Here is a 23,795-nt window from a genome sequence, read left to right on the forward strand (position 1 = left end):
CTCTATCTTCTCATTTACGTCAATAGGGGGTAAGGTTGATGTCTCTATCAACCAGAAAAGAGGGCCAAGAACGTTCAGATTATGTGGTCAAAACTATCATCAAATTGGGAGCTTACTACCTCCTGAAGGATCTACTCCAAAATTTGCACAGTTAGATATATATATATATATATAACACAGAGAATGAAGTTACAAATAGAATCAATGCTTTCAGGTTAGTCTTATACCTTTATTATATAATACTATGCAAATAACATTTAATTTAAAAACCTTTATTGATATCATATATTTTTCAGTCGTGGCCAAGATATTAATAAACTTCATGCTGAAATTGTTTCTGATTTAAAACAAATGCTTGATGACAATAATGTTTTTGGCAAAGACATTTAGGATGGTCAGAGATCGATTCCAGGAGAATATAGACTCCAATGTTAAGCTCAGATTAATAGGGAAAAGAGGTACTGATGGTAGAAGATACAACTTACCAACAATACCAGAAGTAGCTGCTTTGGTGGTTGGTGATTTTGAAGTTTTTGGAAGTGATCGTGATATCATTATAGAAACACAATCTGGACAGCTACAAAGGATAAATGAACTAAATGCTGCATATTTAGGACTACAATATCCTTTGTTTTTTCCTTATGGTGAAGATGGATACAGAGAGGATATTCCTTTAAGTCATGGCGATGAATCATCGAGAGGAAGGCAATGTGTTAGCATGCGAGAATTTTTCGCTTATAGAATTCAGGAAAGAAAAGATGAAGTTCCCACCATTGTGTCTTCAGGAAGATTATTTCAGCAATTTTTAGTTGATGGTTATACAATGATAGAATCTTCTTGGTTAAAGTTTATCAGGACTCATCAAAAGCAATTAAGAGTTGATTCTTATAAAGTCCTAGCAGATGCTATTTTGCATGGTGACATCGATCCTTCATCCCAAGGTAAAAGGATAATTCTACCTTCAAGCTTTACAGGGGGTGCACAATATATGGATCAGAATTATCAAGATGTTATGGCAATATGTAAATGGGCCGGGTACCCTGATCTTTTTATCACATTTACTTGCAATCCTAAGTGGCCAGAGATTACTAGATTTGTGGAGAGCACAAACTTGAATCCTGAAGATCGTCCACACATTTTAAGTAGGGTGTTCAAAATCAAATTGGACCACTTAATAGAGGATTTGTGAGATAATCAAGTTTTTGGACAAGTAAAAGCAGGTACACAACATTTACAATTTATTTTAAATAAAGATGATAATTTATATGAATCATATAATTGTTTTTTTAATAAACTTGCTTAATTTCCAATGCAGTGATTTATACCATTGAGTTCCAAAAACGAGGACTACCCCATGCTCATATCTTACTTTTTCTTCATGAGCATAATAAATTTCCATCTGCGTCAGATATTGATAGAATAATTTCGGCAGAAATACCAGATAAAGTGGATGATCCTAATTATTACTGTCACACCTCCTTTTTCACTACACCCGCAAGGGCATAAAAGAGTTTTTCCAATTAAAGGACAATCAGAACGGAATTTATTATTATTATTCAGAGTCGCCACTTGGGAGATTAATGGTGTCCCAAGTCACCGGTTGTATCCCGAACCGAGGAATCGTATGACTCTGTTAACAGTCCGCGAACCAGAAATCTGAGTAAGGAATTCTGTTAACCCGGAAGAAAGTGTTAGGCATTCCCGGGTTCCGTGGTTCTAGCACGGTCGCTCAACTATTGTATTTGATTTTATCTGATTTTAATACATGCTAGCCTATGTGCCGCTTATTCGTAAACCGCTTTTATCATTATATTTTAAAAGAATTGCAACGTTGTGGAAATGTGTCTCGAACCACGTCGCAATCAATGCACCCATGGTTGTCAACACATTTAGACTCCGTTGAGATTTGGATTTGGGTCGCATCAATGCGCACCCGAGTTTAGGAATGTAATTTTATTAAAGTCGTGCTTAAAGAGTCTAGTGTATTATTATTTTGGGGAAGACCGTGAAATTCGCTAAACGGCCCTCCCGAATTCATAGCGTTTATTGAGGGCCCCCATTTCGTATTTTATTTGGCGAGGCTCGTCTCATCATTTTATTAAAAGGCCAAACTAAAAAAGACTACTATTTCTATTTTTATTTGTCTCTAAAGGCCATAATCTATTAGTTAACCAATCAATTATCATTAGAAGCACTTAAAAGGCCCAAACCTTAGGTCTATGATTCAGCAACCCAATGGGGTTTCAGTCTGTTGGGCCCCAGTCCGATTCACAAGAATCTCGAGCTTCAGGGCCCAAACATACGCCATCTTTCAGTTCTTAGCAACTAAGTGATCAGCAATGGGTCTTGCTATTCTGGAGGGGTTTCACGCCACTGGGCCAAGGTGAGCCCAGAAATATGGCTCAAATTGAAACAGGCCACAATACTAATTATGAACGAAATTGAATTTAAATGATCACCAGGCCACAGTCATTTCACATCGTTGGATTAACATCTATAAGACACTACTTGACATTCAAAACCGTTCAGGAATATGAAGCAACAATTCGATTTTTAGAAAACAAAATTGGAGACTTATCGTCAATTTCAGAATCCTAGTGGGACTGGACAGTAGCTTCCTCACTTGTGAATCAACATGCTGAGACTCAAATTTGAATCCAACATTTAAACTAACATATTCATCTATGACTATGATCTACTTAATTACAGATTGAGAACATGAAAATAACTAGTAGAAGTTCTATCTCGTACTGAACCGTTTGTTAATACAGGGACATGAACCAGCTAATAGGGAATTAATTACAACTAGTATGGACTTATTCTATGAAATTAATTACAACTAGTATTTAACAGGGGTATGCATCAGCTAATAGGGGCTAACTACAACTAGTAATTAACTCGAAAAATAAACTCACATGACTCTGATACATAACAGTTTACACTCCTATTAATACACGACCAGTTTCAGCTCAACTATGCATTTCGAATTTGATAACAGTGTACAACCACCAAACCACGACAAACTATCTAAAACATATCAAGCTAAAGATCTACAACAGAGAATTTGCTTCAATTTCATTTCATGTTGTCAACAAGGGATAATACATTGAAACAAGTTCAAAACGTGTACCTGGAAATCAGAATATCAAAGGAAGAAAGAGAAGTTAGCAATAGCAGAACAAGCAACAGTGATTTGGAATTTCAAACAGCAATTTCAGCCCAGAAATGAATCAGTGATCCCGGAAAATTTTTAAAACCAAAATAGCACCAATACAACCAGTAATGAACCCATCAATCCACACATTCGATGAATAACCCACAGCCAACTCAAATAAACCAACACCACTGCTCAAATGATTCCAAACACTTTCAGATTTCAAATATTGAACAGACACGGAAGAGCTCAAGCTGTTTTTGATTTCGAGATGAACTAGAAAGTTGAATTAAACCTGGAATTCGAAAACAACCTGAAGAAAGCAATGAAACAATGACTTCTTTTTTTTTGATTTTTGAAGTTTTTGTCGTTTTTTTTTGAATTTTTGAATTTTTGAACTTCAAGTTCAGATCTGAAAAATCAGAGAGGAGCTTCCTTGGGGAATTTTTCAGGCCAAGACCCTCAATGAAGGCATTGGGGTTGCCTTTTATAGGCAACAAATAAGGTAGAATGTTCTAAATGGCACTCACACATTTTCCCTCTTTTAATTTCAGATTCCCCCTATTAGTCCTTCAATTTCTGCCTTGTTTCTCAAGTTACTGCCCTAGGTTTACTGAAATCTACACTAAAATCTTATTCTAGAAGGCCCTAGGGTGTTCTTTTACCTATACAATACCTATACTACTCTTATCTTGGTTTTGAAATTACTATTCTTAATACAACTACCCTTTTCCATGCCTAAACTACCCTTATTTCCTCCCTGTAATTACTACCCAAACAAGCTAAGCTTCAAACCCCTAACTAACTGACTCAAACCCTCTGTTAGCCGTCTCCCAAAGAGTCCAATTTAGCCTTAATCAGACCAAAACAAACTAAACTAATTAGAACTAGCTAGACGACTAATCAAGCTGAAACCAAACATGAACTAATTAGTAATTAACTAAAGGAACATCAGAAACTAATTTAAGCAAAACGTAGTAAAACTAATTAACAAATTATCAACGGCTCAACTAAAATCAAACTAAGACCAGGAATTGGAACATATTAAAATCAAACAAACAACTAAATTTAATCACAAAAATCAGGATACAAGATTAGAACAATATTGACAAAAATTTAAAATGCAAATTAACCAGACATTAACCAAGGAGTTCACACATGCAAAAAATTAGAAAGGAAAAAGAAATTGAAGATAAAAGAAAATATCACTAAGAACTCACTAACAACAAAGAGCTCCGGCCACTGGTTGCTTCTCCAAATCCCCCGAAATTTCTGACCCGTAACATCCCTAACCACGTGTTTCCATAAGAAAACACCTGCTTAGTGTTGTTAGGGTCTGAAATCATGGAGATTTTGCATAAAGGTTTTGGTCGGAAACCTTCGATTTGATATTCGAGCTTTTCCAGATAGATTCGAGAGACAGGGCCATGAGGGTTGGGTAGAGGAGGCCCAGGCGGTCACATGGTGTTAATTTGGTGGTGATTGGGTTACTTTGGGTTTTGGCCGGAAACCTTTGATCAAAGATTCGACGAGCTAGGGCCGGATTTGAAGGAAACGGGTGGTGGATTCATGACGAGGGAGAAGAGGAGGTCTCGTGGTGTTATTTTTGTGGTCGATGGCATAAGTGGCGTTCGCCGGCGGTGGGGTTCCGGCGAAGTAACAGGGGGTACGAGGAAGATGAGTTATGTTTTAGGGTTTGGGAATATTTCGGACATATTTATCAAGTTAACAAGCAAGCACCACAACCGTTGGATTATGGAGAATGAAGGGCTGCCTAAGACGATCTCATCCGTTTGATCAAGAAACAACGGTTGAGATGGACTTCGTGAAAACGACGTCGTTTGGACTTTTTGAAAATCCGGACCTGGTCTGTGTTGGATTGGGCCTGGGGCGTGGGAAGGAAGGAAAAATGTTGGGCCCGGGTGAAATGAATTGGGCATGGTCCAAATCGTGGGCAGCCCTTTCTCTATTTCTTTTTGTTTTTTTTCTTTTTCATTTGTTTCTTTTATCTATTTTTGTATATTTTTTCTGATTTTATAAAATTGCAACAGTTAAAATACAATTCTATTAAACTAATTGATTTCTAAAATTATTTTAAAAACTATTTCGGGACGAATTCACATTTGCAAAAGTGAACTATTTTTGTTACTTTCTTCATATTTTGTTCTAAAATAAATTAACCGCTAATTAATACTAAAAAAATATGAAATTAAATCATAAATGCAAATGAATATTTTTGTATTTTTCATATGAATTAGAATGCACATATAAATGTGACAATTAGCAAAAAATGACACAAAAATTCACAAAAATTATAAAATAATAAAGAAATTGTTTTGTTTGAATTTCTGGGAATAATTTGCTTTGGGTAAAGATAAGTGAGCAAATATGGGCGATTTTTGCCCGTTTGAATATTCCGTGTGAAACATTTTTGAAAGAGTTGACTGCACCCTGCTTCGGAAGTTGCCTACATATCCTGGGCTAAACAGGAATCAGGTCAGTGTAGTTCAGGAGTGTCTAATAGTTGGGACTACCAGGAACTGTGGTTTTACTGCGATTGTTGTTGCTACTGCTTGCTGACCTTTCTTATTACACCATGGCAAAATAAAAGAAGCTAAACTAAACTATGACCTATGAATTACAAAATCCTATCTAAATTCTTCAAACTTGTTGTTGTACTTCCTCGCTGCCTTGTTGTCTTGTGTTTTCTTGGTAAAATCCTTGTTGCCATTGCAAACTACAAACTGAGGTGTTGCTCCTTTCTTCAAATTGCTGACCTTGAATGTATTCCCTTATTGTACGGGTGGGCTCCCGATTACTGAAACTTGAACCGTATGTCTCTGTTCTCCAGGCGGACTCTTGAATTCTGAATCTTGAACTTGAATGTATTCCTCCGTTATCCAGGCGGGCTCCTGACTGCTGAACTTGAACTTGAATGTATTCCTCTGTTATCCAGGCAGGCTCGTGACTGCTGAACTTGAACTTGAATGTATTCCTCTGTTATCCAGGCAGGCTCCTGACTGCTGAACTTGAACTTGAATGTATTCCTCTGTTATCCAGGCGGGCTCCTGACTGCTGAACTTGAACTTGAATGTATTCCTCTGTTATCCAGGCGGGCTCCTAACTTCAAATAGACAAAACAAAGAAAATTTCTGCCCCAGTTTGGTGGCTTTTTGGTGACTTCCTTTCCCCGCAGAGAGTTCCTCTGAAACAAACGAACTTTTCTGCCCTTGTTTTAATCAAAGAAAATTTGTCAGTTCAAAAATGGTGGTTAGTTGGCGGCATTCTTATTGGAGATTTTTCTGCTGCATTGTTTTGTTCCAACTGTCTTCCCGAACTGGCCCTGAACCGCTTTGACTTTATGACTGATCTCCAAACCTAGTGTTCTGTATCCATGTTGTTGTTTCACACCTCTGACCCTTTTCTAGACCTTTGCACTTCCCCCGACATTTCCCAATCATTCCACCGATGACATTTCCGGTGATTCCCTGTATTCCACCTTTCATCATATTGTTTTTGACATGCTCTGACCGCATTGCGCTTTACACTTTCCGGAATCTGGTAGTGAGTTTTGAAATCCCTTTCCACTTTCTTTGAACAAAACTAACATTGAAACATTTTTAGACAGATAAAACCCCCAAAGAAAATGAAATGCAATGAGTTTACGAGTTAAGGATAAGAAGAATCCAAAACTGAATGACTGTTAAAAAGAAAAGGGAAAGAAACTTATTTGACCGGAGCAGCTGGTACCAATGGTCATGACATGCATTTTGGACTAGTCGACCCAATCTGTCCAACTAAACAACTCTTGGTCACCACCCTTTGCTTCCCCAGAACCATCACTTGATTACTTTATCCAAAACTTAACCTTGTTCATCCTGTGGTGCCTCGAAACAATTTTCCACCAACAGACCTTTCTCCATGAATCATTCCTCAACTCACTTTCGCCTCAAGGTGCCCGCGAGGGTTTTCACCAATAAGACTCTCTCATTTTATTCTTTCTCTCAACTCTCGTCACCTTACGGTGCCTGTGCAGGTTTTCACCAATAAGACTCTCTCATTTTTATCTTTTTGCTTTTCTTGCTTGCACCAGAGTGTTGCCCGGACATGAATTACATTTACCTGCTTGACTTGGCATTTCTTAAAGATTGATCAAAAGGTCTTTCTTTGGATCGTAATGTGGGCTTTGGACGGGGCTAGAAAGAAATGGTATGAAAGTCTCAAAATAATTTCAAGGTGGGTTAAAATTACAACTTTCGAAATCAGATTTCTTACAACAACCACGACTTCTGCCCCAGTTTCTTGCTTGGGGATCTTTGAATTTTATTTTGGTATGACTGAACCTCAGAGAGGCTGCCTACATACCCTTTCGGGATCAAGTCAAACGTAGTTCACGTCATAGAGACTACATTGTTGTTTTCTTTTCTGCTCTTCTTTTCCTTCTTTTCTTTCTTCTTTTTTTTTTACTTTTTCTTTTCATTTTCTTTTCTTCCGCACTCGCGTTTCTTAATGGTGCCATTGATTCTGAAAGAGGGATATGAAAGAGAATAAATAAGGCTCAAAGGGAATGACAAGGGGTAAAAGTGTTTGGATAGCAGAACAAAATGCCTTCATCATTTCAATCTTTAAAATATGCCAAATACAAACAAGTATAATCAACATAAAGAAATCATACATAGTATCTCTTGATCGCATCGGAATTGATGGCCATTTTTACACATTTTCCTTCTATGTCTGTCAAATATAGTGCACCATTAGACAACACTCTGGTTACAATAAATGGCCCCTGCCAGTTTGGGGTGAACTTTCCTTTTGCTTCAACCCAATGAGGCAAAATACGTCTCAGCACTAACTGTCCAACTTCAAACTTCCTCGGACGCACTTTCTTGTTGTACGCTCTTGTCATTCTTTGCTGGTACAGCTGACCATGACACACGGATGCCAATCTCTTTTCGTCAATCAAACTCAACTGCTCTAGGCGGCTTTTCACCCATTCATCATCATTGATCTCAGCCTCTACTATGATCCGGAGAGACAGGATTTCCACTTCTGCGGGTATCACTACTTCCGTGCAGTACACCAAAGAGTAAGGAGTTGCCCCCACCGAGGTACGAACAGTGGTGCGGTATCCCAACAACACAAAAGGCAGCTTTTCATGCCACTGTCTAGATCCTTCTACCATTTTTCGGAGTATTTTCTTTATATTCTTATTGGCTGCCTCAACCGCACCATTTGCCTTAGGGCGGTATGGAGTAGAATGACGATGAATAATCTTGAACTGCTCACATGTCTCCTTCATCAGATGACTATTAAGATTAGCCCCATTGTCTGTGATAATCACCTTCGGTATCCCAAACCGACAAATAATGTTTGAATGCACAAAATCCACCATAGCTTTCTTGGTCACAGACTTGAACGTCTTAGCTTCCACCCATTTGGTAAAATAATCTATAGCTACCAAAATAAACCTGTGCCCATTTGATGCTGCTGGATCAATTGGCCCAATAATATTTATGCCCCAAGCAACAAAAGGCCATGGTGAGGACATCGTATGTAGTTCTGATGGCAGAGAATGAATCAAGTCTCCATGCACTTGGCACTGATGACACTTACGTACGAAACTGATACAATCTCGCTCCATAGTAAGCCAATAGTAACCTTCCCGTAGGATCTTCTTTGCCAAAACATATCCGCTCATATGCGGTCCACAGACTCCCGAATGTACCTCAGCCATGATAGATGTGGCCTTCCTCGCATCCATGCACCTCAACAACCCGAGGTCTGGAGTTCTTTTATATAACACTCCTCCACTAAGGAAGAACCCGCTTGCCAACCGTCGAATCGTTCTTTTCTAATCACCAATGGCCTATATTGGATACACACCCATCCTGATATATTCCTTGATGTCATGAAATCACGGCTCACCATCAAGTTCCTCTTCCACTACATTACAATAAGCGTGCTGATCGCGGACCTGAATCTGCAAAGGGTCCACATAAGCCTTATCCGGATGGTGTAACATTGATGCTAGAGTAGCCAACGCATCGACCACTTCACTATGAATCCTTTGAATGTGCTTGAATTCTATTGACTGAAACCGCTGACAAAGCTCATGCAAACATTGTCGGTACGGAATAAGCTTTAAGTCCCGTGTTTCCCATTTTCCTTAAATTTGGTGTACCAGCAGGTCCGAGTCACCCATGACCAAGACTTTCTGGACACCCATGTCTACAGCTAATCTCAACCCCAAGATACATGCCTCATATTCTGCCATGTTATTCGTGCAATAAAAATAAAGCTGAGCTGTAATAGGGTAATGTTGCCCTGTTTCAGAAATAAGCACCGCTCCTATTCCCACGTCTTTCATGTTTGCGGCGCCATCAAAGAAAAGTTTCCATCCCGGCTTCTCAATTTGTTCCAATTCTTCAACATGCATCACCTCTTTATCAGGGAAATAAGTCTTCAAAGGTTCATAATTTTCATCAACCGGATTCTCGGCCAGATGGTCCGCCAAGGCCTGTGTTTTCATCGTAGTCCGAGTCACGTAGACAATGTCAAACTCTGTGAGCAAAATCTGCCACTTTGCAAGCCTCCCTGTGGGCATAGGCTTCTGAAAGATATACTTTAACGGGTCCAAACGAGATATGAGGTAAGTAGTATAAAATGACAAATAGTGTTTCAGCTTTTGTGCCACCAAAGTTAGGGCGCAACATGTCCTTTCAAGATGAGTATACTTAACCTCTTAGGGTGTGAACTTCTTGTTGAGGTAATAGATGGCCTGCTCCTTCCTTTCGGTGATATCATGTTGACCCAATACACAGCCGAACGAATTGTCCAGTACCGTTAAATATAGAATCAAAGGTCGCCCTGGTTCTGGCGGAACCAACACCGGTGGATTTGACAAATACCCCTTTATCTTATCAAACGCCTCCTGACATTCATTTGTCCACTTGACCGCAGCGTCTTTCTTTAACAACTTGAAGATAGGCTCACAAGTTGTCGTGAGCTGAGCTATGAACCGGCTGATATAATTCAATCTTCCCAGCAAACTCATCACCTCGGTCTTATTCCTCAGAGGTGGCAATTCATGGATGACCTTGATTTTTGATGGATCCAGTTGAATACCCCGGTGGCTGACTACGAACCCCAACAACTTTCCAGACGGCACCCCGAACGCGCATTTTGTAGGATTAAGCTTGAGATTGTACCTGCGAAGCCTTTGGAAGAACTTTCTCAGATCCCTGACATGGTCAGATTGCTATCTAGACTTTACAATCACATCGTCCACATGCACCTCGATTTCCTTTTGTATCAGATCATGGAATATTGTTGTCATTGACCTCATATAAGTTGCCCCAGCATTTTTCAAACCAAACGGCATGACCCAGTAATAGTATGTTCTCCATGGCGTGATGAATGCCATTTTTTCTGCATCTTTCTCGTCCATTAAAATCTGATGATAACCCGCGTAACAATCCACAAAAGAACCAATTTCATGTTTGGCACAATTATCAATCAATATGTGGATGTTCGGCAGCGAAAAATTGTCTTTTGGACTTGCCTTGTTAAGATCCCGGTAATCGACACACACCTTGGTCTTGCCATCTTTCTTCGGCACAGGCACAACATTAGCTAACCAGGAGGGATACCGTGTAACCCGAATGACCTTCGCATCGAACTGCTTGGTGATCTCTTCTTTGATCTTTACACTTATGTCCGTTTTGAACATTCTCAGCTTCTGCTTGACAGGAGGGAATGCCGGATCAGTGGGCAATTTGTGAACCACTAAATCGGTACTTAGACCTGGCATGTCATCATACGACCATGCAAAAACATCCGTGTACTCGAACAATGCTTTGATTATCCCCTCCCTGAGCTGTGGCTCTAGATGAACACTTATTTTAATTTCACGAACATTGTCTGGGTCCCCTAGATTAACTACTTCTGTGTCATTTAGGTTAGGTTTGGGTTTTTCTTCAAAATGACTTAATTCTTTACTAACTTCCTCATAAGCCTTGTCATCATCATATTCCACCTCATCATGACACTCGATTTCTTGCACTGTTATTTCTGAATTATATTGGCTTTTAAAACTAGGCCGAAGATTCCTCATGCATGTCATGTCATCGATATCAGCATAAAGAGAATTGTACGGAAAAGAAAAAGAAAAAGAAATGGAAACAAAATTAGGAATTAAGAAAGAAAAGGAATTGCATTTCATTAAATGTAAAGATAACAGGGTTTTAACTCATCCAAACGGACAGAACATAGCAACTGAATTACAAACCCTGGAATAATCCAGGTGAACAAAAGGAAAACAAAACCCACTACCGCGACTCCCTCCGAGATGGAAGAAGAGTGGCTTCCCAGTTGTTGACATTAGCACGTGACCCGATGTACTGTATATCTGCTTTCTCGACCCTTCCCCGGCTTCAACCATGTTCGCCTCCGCAAATACATTCTCAAGCCCTTTCTCCAAGTTCCCATCCGCACCAATCAGTGGACCCGACACCTTTGCCAATAATTGCTTCCCGATACTTGGCCTGATGAAGGACCTGGACAGACGTGGAATTGGTTTGGGAAGAACCCAGCCTCTTTTCTTCATCTTACGGGCTCGTCTTACATCCGCCGCCATAGGCTTGAAACCCAGCCCAAAGATATCCAGATTTTTGGGCAAATAAACTAGTTAAACAATACCTTGTAAATCAGCACCCAACACTTTGCCTGGTACAAACCCGTTTTTCAACATTTCAGAGGCTACCATGACAGTTGCGGCTGTTATTCTGGGAACCGGGATGCTTTTCCCTTCAGGAACCTTTTCTACCGAGACTGTATCGAAAACCTGGTAAACCCACGGCCCCTTATCATCATCAGTCTCTATGAAGGGTATGATGGCATCACTTACAATGCTCATGTTGTCTTCCCCATGTACTACGATCTCTTGTCTGTCCCACTCGAATTTAACCATCTGATGTAGTGTATAAGGCACCGCTTTGGCAGCGTGGATCCATGGTCACCCCAACAGAAGATTATAAGACACCGCCACGTCTAACACCTAAAACTCCATGGTGAACTCGACCGGACCAATTGTCAATTCAAGTATGATGTCACCCACTGTGTCTGTACCACCACCATCAAACCCCCGAACGCAGATGCTATTCTTATGAATTCTTTCATCATCAACCTTCAACTTGTTCAATGTAGACAAAGGACAGATATTGGCACTGGACCCATTATCAATCAATACACGAGTGACTACCGAATCTTCATATTTCACGGTTAGATAAAGAGCTCTATTATGTTTTGTTCCCTCCACGGGCAATTCATCATCAGAAAATGTCACTCTATTTACCTCAAAGATTTTGTTCGCGATTTTCTCCAAATGATTCACTGAAATTTTATCGGGGATATGAGCTTCGTTCAATATCTTCATCAGAGCCCGACGATGTTCATCCGAGTGGATAAGCAATGAAAGCAACGAGATTTGGTCTGGCATTTTTCTTAGCTGCTCAACAATAGAATAATCTTGCAATTTCATCTTTTTCAAGAACTCTTCTGCCTCTTCCTCCGTAATAGCTTTCTTAACTGGCGCCGGATTTTACTTGGGAACCCTAGCCTTTCTCAACTCTTCGGGGGCAAAACAACGTCCTGAGCGAGTTAAACCTTGTGTTTCAGAGACTTTCTCTTGGATTTCCTTCCCCTTGTAGGTCACAACTACCTATTCATACTTCCACGGAACGGCTTTACTGTCAATCACTGGTAACTGGGTCACTGGCTTTATGACAACTGGTTCTATGTGAGCCCCCTTCACGCCTGCCACAGGTGTGCTTGATACTTCCCGAACCACTACCTTGATCGGCTCTGGTTTCTTTGCAACAGCGGAAGATCCTTTCCCCATCACCACAACTGGCTTTTTGTCTATTATTTTCAACTGAACCAATGGTTTCACACTAGATGACCTTTCACTCACTTTGGCTTCACTAGAACGGATCATTATGACTGTCTGTGATGGCTTCTTAAGCTTTGCTCCCTTATGTATCAGTTCAATCATGTTGGCATCATGATGCGCTGACAACGGGTTCTGGTTAATATTGGGTGCTTCAGGGGCCTGAACCTCGATCCTGTTTGTGTCAATAAGCTCTTGCACAACAGTTTTCAGTCTCCAACATTTCTCAGTATCATGTCCGGGAGCCCCTGAACAATATTCACAGCTCACTGAATGGTCCATATTTCTAGGAAGGGGATTTGGCATTTTGGCCTCAACCGGATTCAACAAGCCTACCTGTCTCAGTTTGTGGAAAAGAGTGGTATAGGATTCTCCTAGCGGAGTGAATGTTTTCTGTTTCTGCATTCTCTCGTTTCTGAAAACCTGGTTTGGGCGGAAGCCGGATCCTAGCCTATTAGCCCTCGGGTGTGGATATGTGTTTTGTGGAGCTAGGTATGTGTTTTGGGTAACCGGCTCACGCCATTGCGCGTGAGCCGGAGGCTGGGTATAAGTTTGGGCATGATGGACGGAAAAATGTGGCTATGGTGGTGGATAATAGTGTTGAGGAGGGCCATATGGGATATACGGGTAATTTGGGTGGTGGGGTCTGGGTTGGTTGTAATATGGTGAAGGGCTTCTAGACCTGGACCATGCTCCAGATTCGACAGTTGCAACCTCTTCTTTCTTCTTCTTCCCAAGCACACCCCCAGTGCCGTTTTGAATGGCTTGGGTGGTTGCTTTGATTGCTGAATAACTCATGATCTTATTGGATTTGAGTCCCTCCTCAACCATGCCTCCCATTTTCACGACTTCATTAAAGGACTTGCCCACTGCTGACACCAAATGACCAAAATAGGTGGGCTCCAAAGCCTGCAAGAAATAATCAACCATTTCACTCTCTTTCATCGGGGGGTCAGCCCTCGCCGCTTGCTCTCTCCAACGGAACCCATATTCTCGAAAGCTCTCGCTGGGCTTCTTCTCGATATTTGTCAATGAGAGTCGATCTAGGATGATTTCAAGATTGTATTGAAACTGACAGGCGAAAGCTTGGGCCAAGCCATCCCAAGTGTACCACCTGCTATGGTCTTGTCTAGTGTACCATTCCAACGCCGACCCGCTCAAACTTTGGCTGAAATATGCCATCAGTAATTCATCTCTCCCTCCTGCTCCTCTCATCTTGCTACAGAATCCCCTTAAATGTGCTACTGGGTCGCCATGCCCATCGTACAAATCAAACTTAGGCATCTTGAACCCGGCCGGTAATTGAACCCTCAAAAAAGTTACTTAGGCATCTGCTCGGTCATCCACATTTGTAGCAGCAAGTTACACCTCTCAAAAAAGTTGCCTCCGGCTTTGCAGGCAGTGAGAGCTCGGAAAATGTCAGACACGATCATATGCGCAAGAGTGTTTTCACTTTGAGCAAGCAAGGTACTGACGACCTCGGGTACTTTTATATCAATATTCTCGTCTTTCCTTGGGAACACCAGGAGGCCCAAAAAGTTTATCATGAAAGCCACTCGTCTGTACTCATCCCATTTTTTACGGTTATTTTTACTGCATAACTTGATATCCGTCTTGTTAAACCCTCCCATGTGGTCGTATCTGTCGTATATGAAGTGTAGAGTACAGAAGCCTTTTGCCAAATCTGGATTATGGACTGTCCTGGGTATCTTTAATGAATCTAAAAACCGATGCACCGTGATGGCTCTTGGAGCAACCAGATATTTTCCCCTTAACGGAACCTCAGCATTTTCAATGTACCCGGCTATTTCCTCCAGAGTTTGGGTGAGCTCAAAATCTGAGAAGTGGAAGACATTGTGCGCCGGGTCCCAGCAAGTGACCAACTCTCTTATAATATCACCCCGAGGCTTGATTTCCAGCAAACCTGTAAAACCTTTCAGATATTTCTTGACTTCGTCTTGTCCTTCTTTGCCTAAATCATTCCACTATAGCCGCAACTCGAAAGAGATTTTAGTCATTATTGAGAAAGGTTTGTTTTGCATCGTGCTCATCCTGCACATTTATTAAGGTGATTTAAGCAAAAACAAAACTTTTATTTGACTCAAAACAAAATTAACTATTTCCTTTTCCAAATTTAAAATGGAAGACTCGGTTTTCAAACACGGCCTTTCAGCACTCCCAAGAACGAAGATTTTAAAGCTGTGAGAGTCAACCAATCAAAAATCAAAATTGACCAAAGGTGGCCGTTATGCAAAGTCAGCCTTCCGACGTCCATCTCGGGAACGTTCGACTGTTTTTGACGAAAACGGCATCACCCGACTTATTCATGCAAAATTTAAACGTAAATATTTTTGGCTATTTTTCAAAGGGGAGGTTGGACCCGATGAGGGTTGCCTACATATCTCACGCCCTGTGAGAATCAAACCTGCGTAGTTCGGGCAAAGAAACTAACTATATTTTTGAAAACAAGGCTCTTTCTTTTCATTTTCCATGGCAAGACAAACTTTTTTTCCAAACTAAAACAAAGACTCTTTTTCTTTTCTTTTTCAACAAACAACTTTCCAAAAGCAAAAGACTCTTTTTCTATTTTTCCTTTTCTTTTTAGTAAAACAAACTAATAAAAATAAAACATTTGCCTTTTTCCATTTTCTCAAAATTTTGGCAGAGTTTCGACAGTATTTGGTCATTGGTTTTTCTAAAATAATCAATTAACTCCCTAACTGCTATTTCTCTTTTTTCTCTTTTCCTCTTTTTCTCAATTTTTCAACATTCCCGAGATTCAACAGTCGGTCAACATGTCGGTTCAAAACAAATATATGTACAGAACAAGTAGGATGCATCAGGATGGTCTTTTCATTTCAGGTTGCTAGCCCTAGACGGACCCAACCCCTGTGTGGAGTTCCCTAAGTCAATTGCAGCATGATGCAATTAAGCGCTCCTACTAGGGATCCGGCATGAAGTCAAGTTATTCTAGGTTTAAAACCTGGGTATGTGTTCTAAACAGTGCACTCAAGCGGACAACTCGAGTCGAGGAGGGGGCAGCGTACCGGGGACACGCGAGATCGTCCGGCTTTGTAACTTATCCGAGCCTCTTTTTTATTTCAGGGTAAGATACTAACAGAATAGGGAGTCTCAACCAGTAAGCACATCCCCGGAGGTAAAGAGAGAAGGGTGTCGGCACAGTTTATATACAGTTCAAATGGTATCAAAGCGGTAACATTTAGCATATTCAGCACAAAACATGTAGGAAAATCAGATATAACCAAATACAACAATTTATATAAGCTCGAATTCTGAACCCTGGACCAGAGATACTGGGTTCGATCCCCAGCAGAGTCGTCAGAGCTGTCACACCTCCTTTTTCACTACACCCGCAAGGTCATAAAGGAGTTTTTCCAATTAAAGGACAATTAGAACGAGATTTATTATTATTATTCAGAGTCGCCACTTGGGAGATTAATGGTGTCCCAAGTCACCAGTTGTATCCCGAACCGAGGAATCGTATGACTCTGTTTACAGTCCGCGAACCAAATATCTGAGTAAGGAATTCTGTTAACCCGGAAGAAGGTGTTAGGCATTCCCGGGTTCCGTGGTTCTAGCAGGGTCGCTCAACTATTGTATTTGATTTTATCTGATTTTAATACATGCTAGCCTATGTGCCGCTTATTCGTAAACCGCTTTTATCATTATATTTTAAAAGAATTGCAACGTTGTGGAAATGCGTCTCGAACCACGTCGCAATCAATGCACCCATGGTTGTCAACACATTTCGACTCCGTTGAGATGTGGATTTGGTTCACATCAATGCGCACCCGAGTTTAGGAATGTAATTTTATTAAAGTCGTGCTTAAAGAGTCTAGTGTACTATTATTTTGGGGAAGGTCATGAAATTCGCTAAACGGCCCTCCCGAATTCATAGCGTTTATTGAGGGCCCCGCATTTCGTATTTTATTTGGCGAGGCTCGTATCATCATTTTATTAAAAGGAAAAACTAAAAAAGACTACGATTTCTATTTTTATTTGTCTCTAAAGGCTATAATCTATTAGTTAACCAATCAATTATCATTAGAAGCACTTAAAAGGCCCAAACCTTAGGTCTATGATTCAGCAACCCAATGGGGTTTCAGTCTGTTGGGCCCCAGTCCGATTCACAAGAAGCTCGAGCTTCAGGGCCCAAACATACGCCAGCTTTCAGTTCTTAGCAACTAATTGATCAGCAATGGGTCTTGCTATTCTGGCGGGGTTTCATGCCATTGGGCCAAGGTGAGCCCGGAAATATGGCTCAAGTTGAAACAGGCCACAATACTAATTATGAACGAAATTAAATTTAAATGATCACCAGGCCACAGTCCTTTCACATCGTTGGATTAACATCTATAAGACACTACTTGACATTCAAAACCGTCCAGGAATATGAAGCAACAATTCGATTTTTAGAAAACAAAACTGGAGACTCATCGTCAATTTCAGAATCCTAGTGGGACTGGACAGTAGCTTCCTGACATATGAATCAACATGCTGAGACTCAAATTTGAATCCAACATTTAAACCAACATATTCATCTATGACTATGATCTACTTAATTACAGATTGAGAACATGAAAATAACTAGTAGAAGTTCTATCTCGTACTGAACCGTTTGTTAATACAGGGACATGAACCAACTAATAGGGAATTAATTACAACTAGTATGGACTTATTCTATGAAATTAATTACAACTAGTATTTACAGGGGTATGCATCAGCTAATAGGGGCTAACTACAACTAGTAATTAACTCGAAAAATAAACTCACATGACTCTGATACATAACAGTTTACAGTCCCATTAATACATGACCAGTTTCAGTTCAACTATGCATTTCGAATTTGATAACAGTGTACAACCACCAAACCACGACAAACTATCTAAAACATAACAAGCTAAAGATCTACAACAGAGAATTTGCTTCAATTTCATTTCATGTTGTCAACAGGGGATGATACATCGAAACAAGTTCAAAACGTATACCTGGAAATCAGAATATCAAAGGAAGAAGGAGAAGTTAGCAACAGCAGAACAAGCAACAGTGATTTGGAATTTCAAACAGCAATTTTAGCCCAGAAATGAATCAGTGATCCAAGAAAATTTTCAAAACCAAAATAGCACCAATACAACCAGCAATGAACCTATCAATTCACACATTTGATGAATAACCCACAGCCAACTCAAATAAACCAACACCAGTGCTCAAATGATTCCAAACACTTTCAGATTTCAAATATTGAATAGACACGGAAGAGCTCAAGCTGTTTTTGATTTCGAAATAAACTAGAAAGTTGAATTAAAGCTGGAATTCGAAAACAACCTGAAGAAAGCAATGAAACAATGACTTTTTTTTATTTTTGAAGTTTTTTGTCGTTTTTTTTTTGAATTTTTGAATGTTTTGAACTTCAAGTTCAGATCTAAAAAATTAGAGAGGAGCTTCCTTGGGGAATTTTTCAGGCCAAGACCCTCAATGAAGGCATTGGGGTTGCCTTTTATAGGCAACAAATAGGGTAGAATGTTCTAAATGGCACTCACACATTTTCCCTCTTTTAATTTCAGATTCCCCCTATTAGTCCTTCAATTTCTGCCTTGTTTTTCAAGTTACTGCCCTAGGTTTACTGAAATCTATACTAAAATCTTATTCTAGTAGGCCCTAGGGTGTTCTTTTACCTATACAATACCTATACTACCCTTATCTTGGTTTTGAAATTCCTATTCTTAATACAACTACCCTTTTCCATGCCTAAATTACTCTTATTTCCTCCCTGAAATTACTACCCAAACAAGCTAAGCTTCAAACCCCTAACTAACTGACTCAAACCCTCTGTTAGCCTAACTACAAATCAATTATAGTCTCCCAAAAAGTCCAATTCAGCCTTAATCAGACCAAAACAAACTAAACTAATTAGAGCTAGCTAGACGACTAATCAAACTGAAATCAAACATGAACTAATTAGTAATTAACTAAAGGAACACCAGAAACTAATTTACGCAAAACGTAGTAAAACTAATTAACAAATTATCAACGGCTCAACTAAAATCAAACTAAGACCAGGAATTGGAACATATTAAAATCAAACTAACAAATAAATTTAATCACAAAAATCAGGACACAAGATTAGAACAATATTGACAAAAATTTAAAACGCAAATTAACCAGACATTAACCAAGGATTTCACACATGCAAAAAATCAGAAAGGAAAAAGAAATTGAAGATAAAAGAAAATATCACTAAAAACTTACTGACAACAAAGAGCTCCGGCCAGTGGTTGCTTCTCCAAATCCCCCGAAATTTCTGACCCGTAACATCCCTAACCACGTGTTTCCATAAGAAAACACCTGGTTAGGGTTGTTAGGGTCCGAAATCATGGAGATTTTGCATTAGGGTTTTGGTCGAAAACTTTCGATTTGATATTCGAGCTTTTCCAGGTAGATTCAAGAGACAGGGCCATGAGGGTTGGGTAGAGGAGGCCCAGGCGGTCACATGGTGTTAATTTGGTGGTGATTGGGTTACTTTGGGTTTTGGCCGGAAACCTTTGATCGAAGATTCGATGAGCTAGGGCCGGATTTGAAGGAAACGAGTGGTGGATTCATGACGAGGGAGAAGAGGAGGTCTCGTGGTGTTAATTTGGTGGTCGATGGCATAAGTGGTGTTCGCCGGCAGTGGGGTTCCGGCGAAGGATATGGGGGCGGCTGGTTTTTAGGGTTAGAGATGGACGGGGGGTCTGAGAGACGAGATAGGGGGCGTGAACATTCGGACATATATATATAAAACATCCTAAGACGATCTCATCCGTTTGATCAAGAAACAACGGTTAAGATGGACTTCGTGAAAACGACGTCGTTTGGACTTTTTGAAAATCTGGACCTGGTCTGTGTTGGATTGGGCCTGGGGCGTGGGAAGGAAGGAAAAATGTTGGGCCCGGGTGAAATGAATTGGGCATGGCCCAAATCGTGGGCAGCCCTTTCTCTATTTCTTTTTGTTTTTTTTCTTTTTCATTTGTTTCTTTTATTTATTTTTGTATATTTTTTCTGATTTTATAAAATTGCAACAGTTAAAATACAATTCTATTAAACTAATTGATTTCTAAATTTATTTTAAAAACTATTTCGGGACGAATTCACTACATATCCCATGTGAAGCCACACAATCGCTTTTTATTATTAAAATATGGCGCTCATATCAATGTTGAGTGGTGCAATCAAACAAGATCCATTAAATATTTATTTAAGTATGTCAATAAAGGTCATGATCGTGCAACTGCTGCTTTTTCTCAAAGTACTCATGACAATGGTTCATCAACCGTTGATGAAATCAACATGTATTATGATTGTCACTACATATCCCATGTGAAGCTGCTTGGAGAATATTTAAGTTTCCTATTTACCATAGAGAACCATCAATGGAGAGACTATCATTCCATCTTCCAAATGAACAAAATGTCATTTTTTCTGATGATGATCCAATTGATAATGTTGCCAATAGACCAACTGTGAAGGAATCAATGTTTTTGGGATGGTTTGAGGCAAACAAAAAATTTTCGGAAGCAAGAGATTTGACTTACGCAGAATTCCCTCTTAAATTTTGGTGGAACCAAAAATTAAAAAAATGGGAAAAAGGAGAAAATCTGAATTTTCTATTGGGAGGATTTTCTTTGTTACTCCTGGAAGTGGAGAGATATATTATCTTAGATTGTTGTTGAATGTAATCAAAGGTCCGACTTCATATGAACAACTTAGAAGAATTAACAATCATGACTATCTTACTTTTAGAGATGCATGTTATGCACTTGGGTTGTTGGATGACGACAAAGAGTATGTTGATGCTATAAAGGAGGCAAGTACTTGGGGCATGCCATCTTATCTAAGACAGTTATTTGTCATGTTATTGTTATCAAATTCAATGTCACGACCAGAAATTGTTTGGCAATCATCGTGGGAGTTATTGTCAGAAGATATTCTCTGTGAAGAAAGAACATTATTGAGTAATCCAGGTATTAAAAGATAAAATTATTAGAATAATTTTTTTTAGTGCTATATGTTAAACAAGGAAGAAATATTAATACCTCATAACTTCTATAATATTCTACTTTGTTGAATTTGGTATTCATATAGATGAAGACCACTCACTGTTTTTAACTATTGATAAAGTCAATTTCATTAATTTTATAATACCGATTTTTTCTCGCTACATTTTATTTTTATATGTTCTAAACGACATCACAAATTTCAGCTTTTTCTTTTGAGTTATTGTAATATATGTAGTTAAAAGAACTAAAATATAGTACTCCAGATTTATGCTTAGACATGTTATTCTATAACAAATTAATGATCTGTATGCAAAAGCAAACAACATATATATACATAAAACTACATTGTTGAGTTTTAAATATGAGTATATATTTTATTTTGAACTTTAACATTTTTATGTCATGCAGCGGCAGAGTTAACAGATGATGAACTGAAAAATCGTTGCTTGAAAAAGCTGGACAAGATTTTAAAAAGTTGTGGAAAAAGCTTTAACGGTTTTCCGACAATGCCAAGACCATATTACAATGAGTAAGAATTTGATGGTGCTAACAGACTAATTAATGAGGAATTGCGCTATAATTGTCGCTCTTTGACACAAGAGCATGAACAATTAGTAATGAAATTAACAGTCGAGCAGAAGTCTGTTTATGATAAAATCATATCTGCAGTGAATGAAGACAAAGGAGGGTTATTCTTTTTATATGGTCATGGAGGAACTGGCAAAATTTTTATCTGGAAAACATTGTTTTCTGGTGTACGATCTAAAGGCGATATAGTGATAAATGTTGCTTCAAGTGGTATTGCTTCTCTTTTGTTACCAGGAGGTCGAACTGCACATTCAAGATTTGCGATCCCTCTAAATCCAACTGAAGATTCAACATGAAATATAAAACAAGGTAGTCCTTTAGCAAAGTTGATTGTGAAGGCAAAATTGATCATTTGGGATGAGGCACCAATGATGTATAAATACTGTTTTGAAGCTCTTGATCAAACTCTTAGAGATATTCTAAGATTTAAAGATCCGTCAAATTTAGATCGGCCATTTTGAGGTAAAACAATTGTTCTTGGAGGTGACTTTAGACAAATCTTGCCTGTAATTACAAAGGTACTAGGCAAGAGATTGTTAAAGCAACTCTAAATTCTTCATATTTGTGGCCACACCGTCAGGCTTTAAAGCTAACAACAACTATGGGATTGCAAGAAAATAGATCTGGTGCAGATTTGGATGATTTAAAATAATTTTCTGATTGGATCTTGGCAATAGGCGATGGAAAGATTGGATGTTCTATTGATGGCATTGAGAAAGTAGAAATACCCGACGATCTTCTCATACATAATTGTGATGATCCAATATCTGGAATTGTAGAAAGTACATATTCTGATTTCTTGAGACATTTCACAGATATAAAATACCTTCAAGAAAGAGCAATTCTTGCACCAACTCTTCAGATGGTGGAATCGGTGAATGATTACATGATTTCTCTCAACAATAGCCAGGATAAATCATATTTAAGTTCGGATACAATTTGTATGTCTGATCATGCATTTACATCTTTGGAACATGTACATACACCTGAATTCCTAAATAGTATTAAATGTTCAAGTATTCCAAATCACTCTATCACTTTGAAGGTAGGTGTTCCTGTGATGTTGTTAAGAAATATAGATCAATTGTCGGGATTGTGTAATGGTACAAGGTTGATCATCACAAGACTTGGAAATCGGGTAATTGAAGCCAAAGTATTATCAGGAAAAATGGCTGGAGACAAAGTTTTTATACCAAGAATGACACTTACTCCATCTGAAGCAAGAATTCCTTTTAAGTTCCAAAAAAGGCAATTTCCAGTCATTCTATCTTTTGCCATGACCATCAATAAAAGTCAAGGTCAATCATTATGTAATGTGGGATTATTTATGAAGAAGCCAGTGTTTACTCATGGACAACTATACGTTGCACTTTCAAGAGTAACAAGTAGAAAAGGGTTGAAGATCTTATGTTATGATGAAGATAGGAAAGTAACAAATGAAGCTACAAATGTAGTGTATAAAGAAGTTTTCCGAAATTTAGAGGATAGAAGTTTTGAATGAGTAAGTATGAAATGAGTAGAAACAATGACAAGTTCAGTGTACATACTCAGTATATAGTTGCTCATGCTACAGAGAAAGATAAAGTTGAATGAGGTAAATATTCTTCCAAATTTACTTTACATTGATATATCCTGTTGCAGCTTAGTCACATGTACTTTATTTGTTAAATTGTCTATCTATATTTGCAGTCAATCAATTCAATTAAATTGTGGACTTGAAAGAATATGGATTACCAACCATCATTTCCATTCATTGACCGCTACTAGGTATGAAATATTACTTAGAAAGAATTTTATTAAAAAAATATATAATAGGAGTAATACTATCACTTATCAATCACAACTACTCCCAAAAAATTCAAAATAAAATGGTTTTGTGTTGTTTGTGATTTATTTGCATTTTTGTCTGTGCATGTTTATTTCTACTTTAATTAAGAAAAATACAAAAATATGGGTTGCATGTGCATTTAGGATTTAATTTTATAATTTAGGAATTATTTAAACAAACAAGTTTGTTTTACAAAATGGAAAAATCACAAAAAAAATATGT

The 23,795-nt window shown here is 38.8% G+C and overlaps 1 protein-coding gene across 1 annotated transcript; it reads left to right on the forward strand.

Annotated features, from left to right (window-relative positions):
• Positions 1 to 21,774: 21,774 nt before the first annotated feature.
• On the forward strand, positions 21,775 to 23,246 carry LOC107785461 (uncharacterized). Its single transcript, XM_075220229.1, has 2 exons — positions 21,775 to 21,982; positions 22,423 to 23,246. Exons 1-2 carry the CDS (start codon positions 21,775 to 21,777, stop codon positions 23,244 to 23,246), a joined length of 1,032 nt encoding a protein of 343 aa, XP_075076330.1.
• The last annotated feature ends 549 nt before the right edge of the window (positions 23,247 to 23,795 follow it).

Source organism: Nicotiana tabacum, chromosome 8 (genome assembly GCF_000715075.1).
Source record: "Nicotiana tabacum cultivar K326 chromosome 8, ASM71507v2, whole genome shotgun sequence".
Lineage (NCBI taxonomy): Eukaryota > Viridiplantae > Streptophyta > Magnoliopsida > Solanales > Solanaceae > Nicotiana > Nicotiana tabacum.

Excerpts from the sequence above, each read along its gene's own strand:
- LOC107785461 (XM_075220229.1), top strand. The coding sequence starts at position 21,775 with ATGAAATTAACAGTCGAGCAGAAGTCTGTTTATGATAAAATCATATCT. Across the intron at positions 21,983-22,422 it reads TTCTCTTTTGTTACCAGGAG|GCGATGGAAAGATTGGATGT; the intron begins GTCGAACTGCAC and ends TCTTGGCAATAG.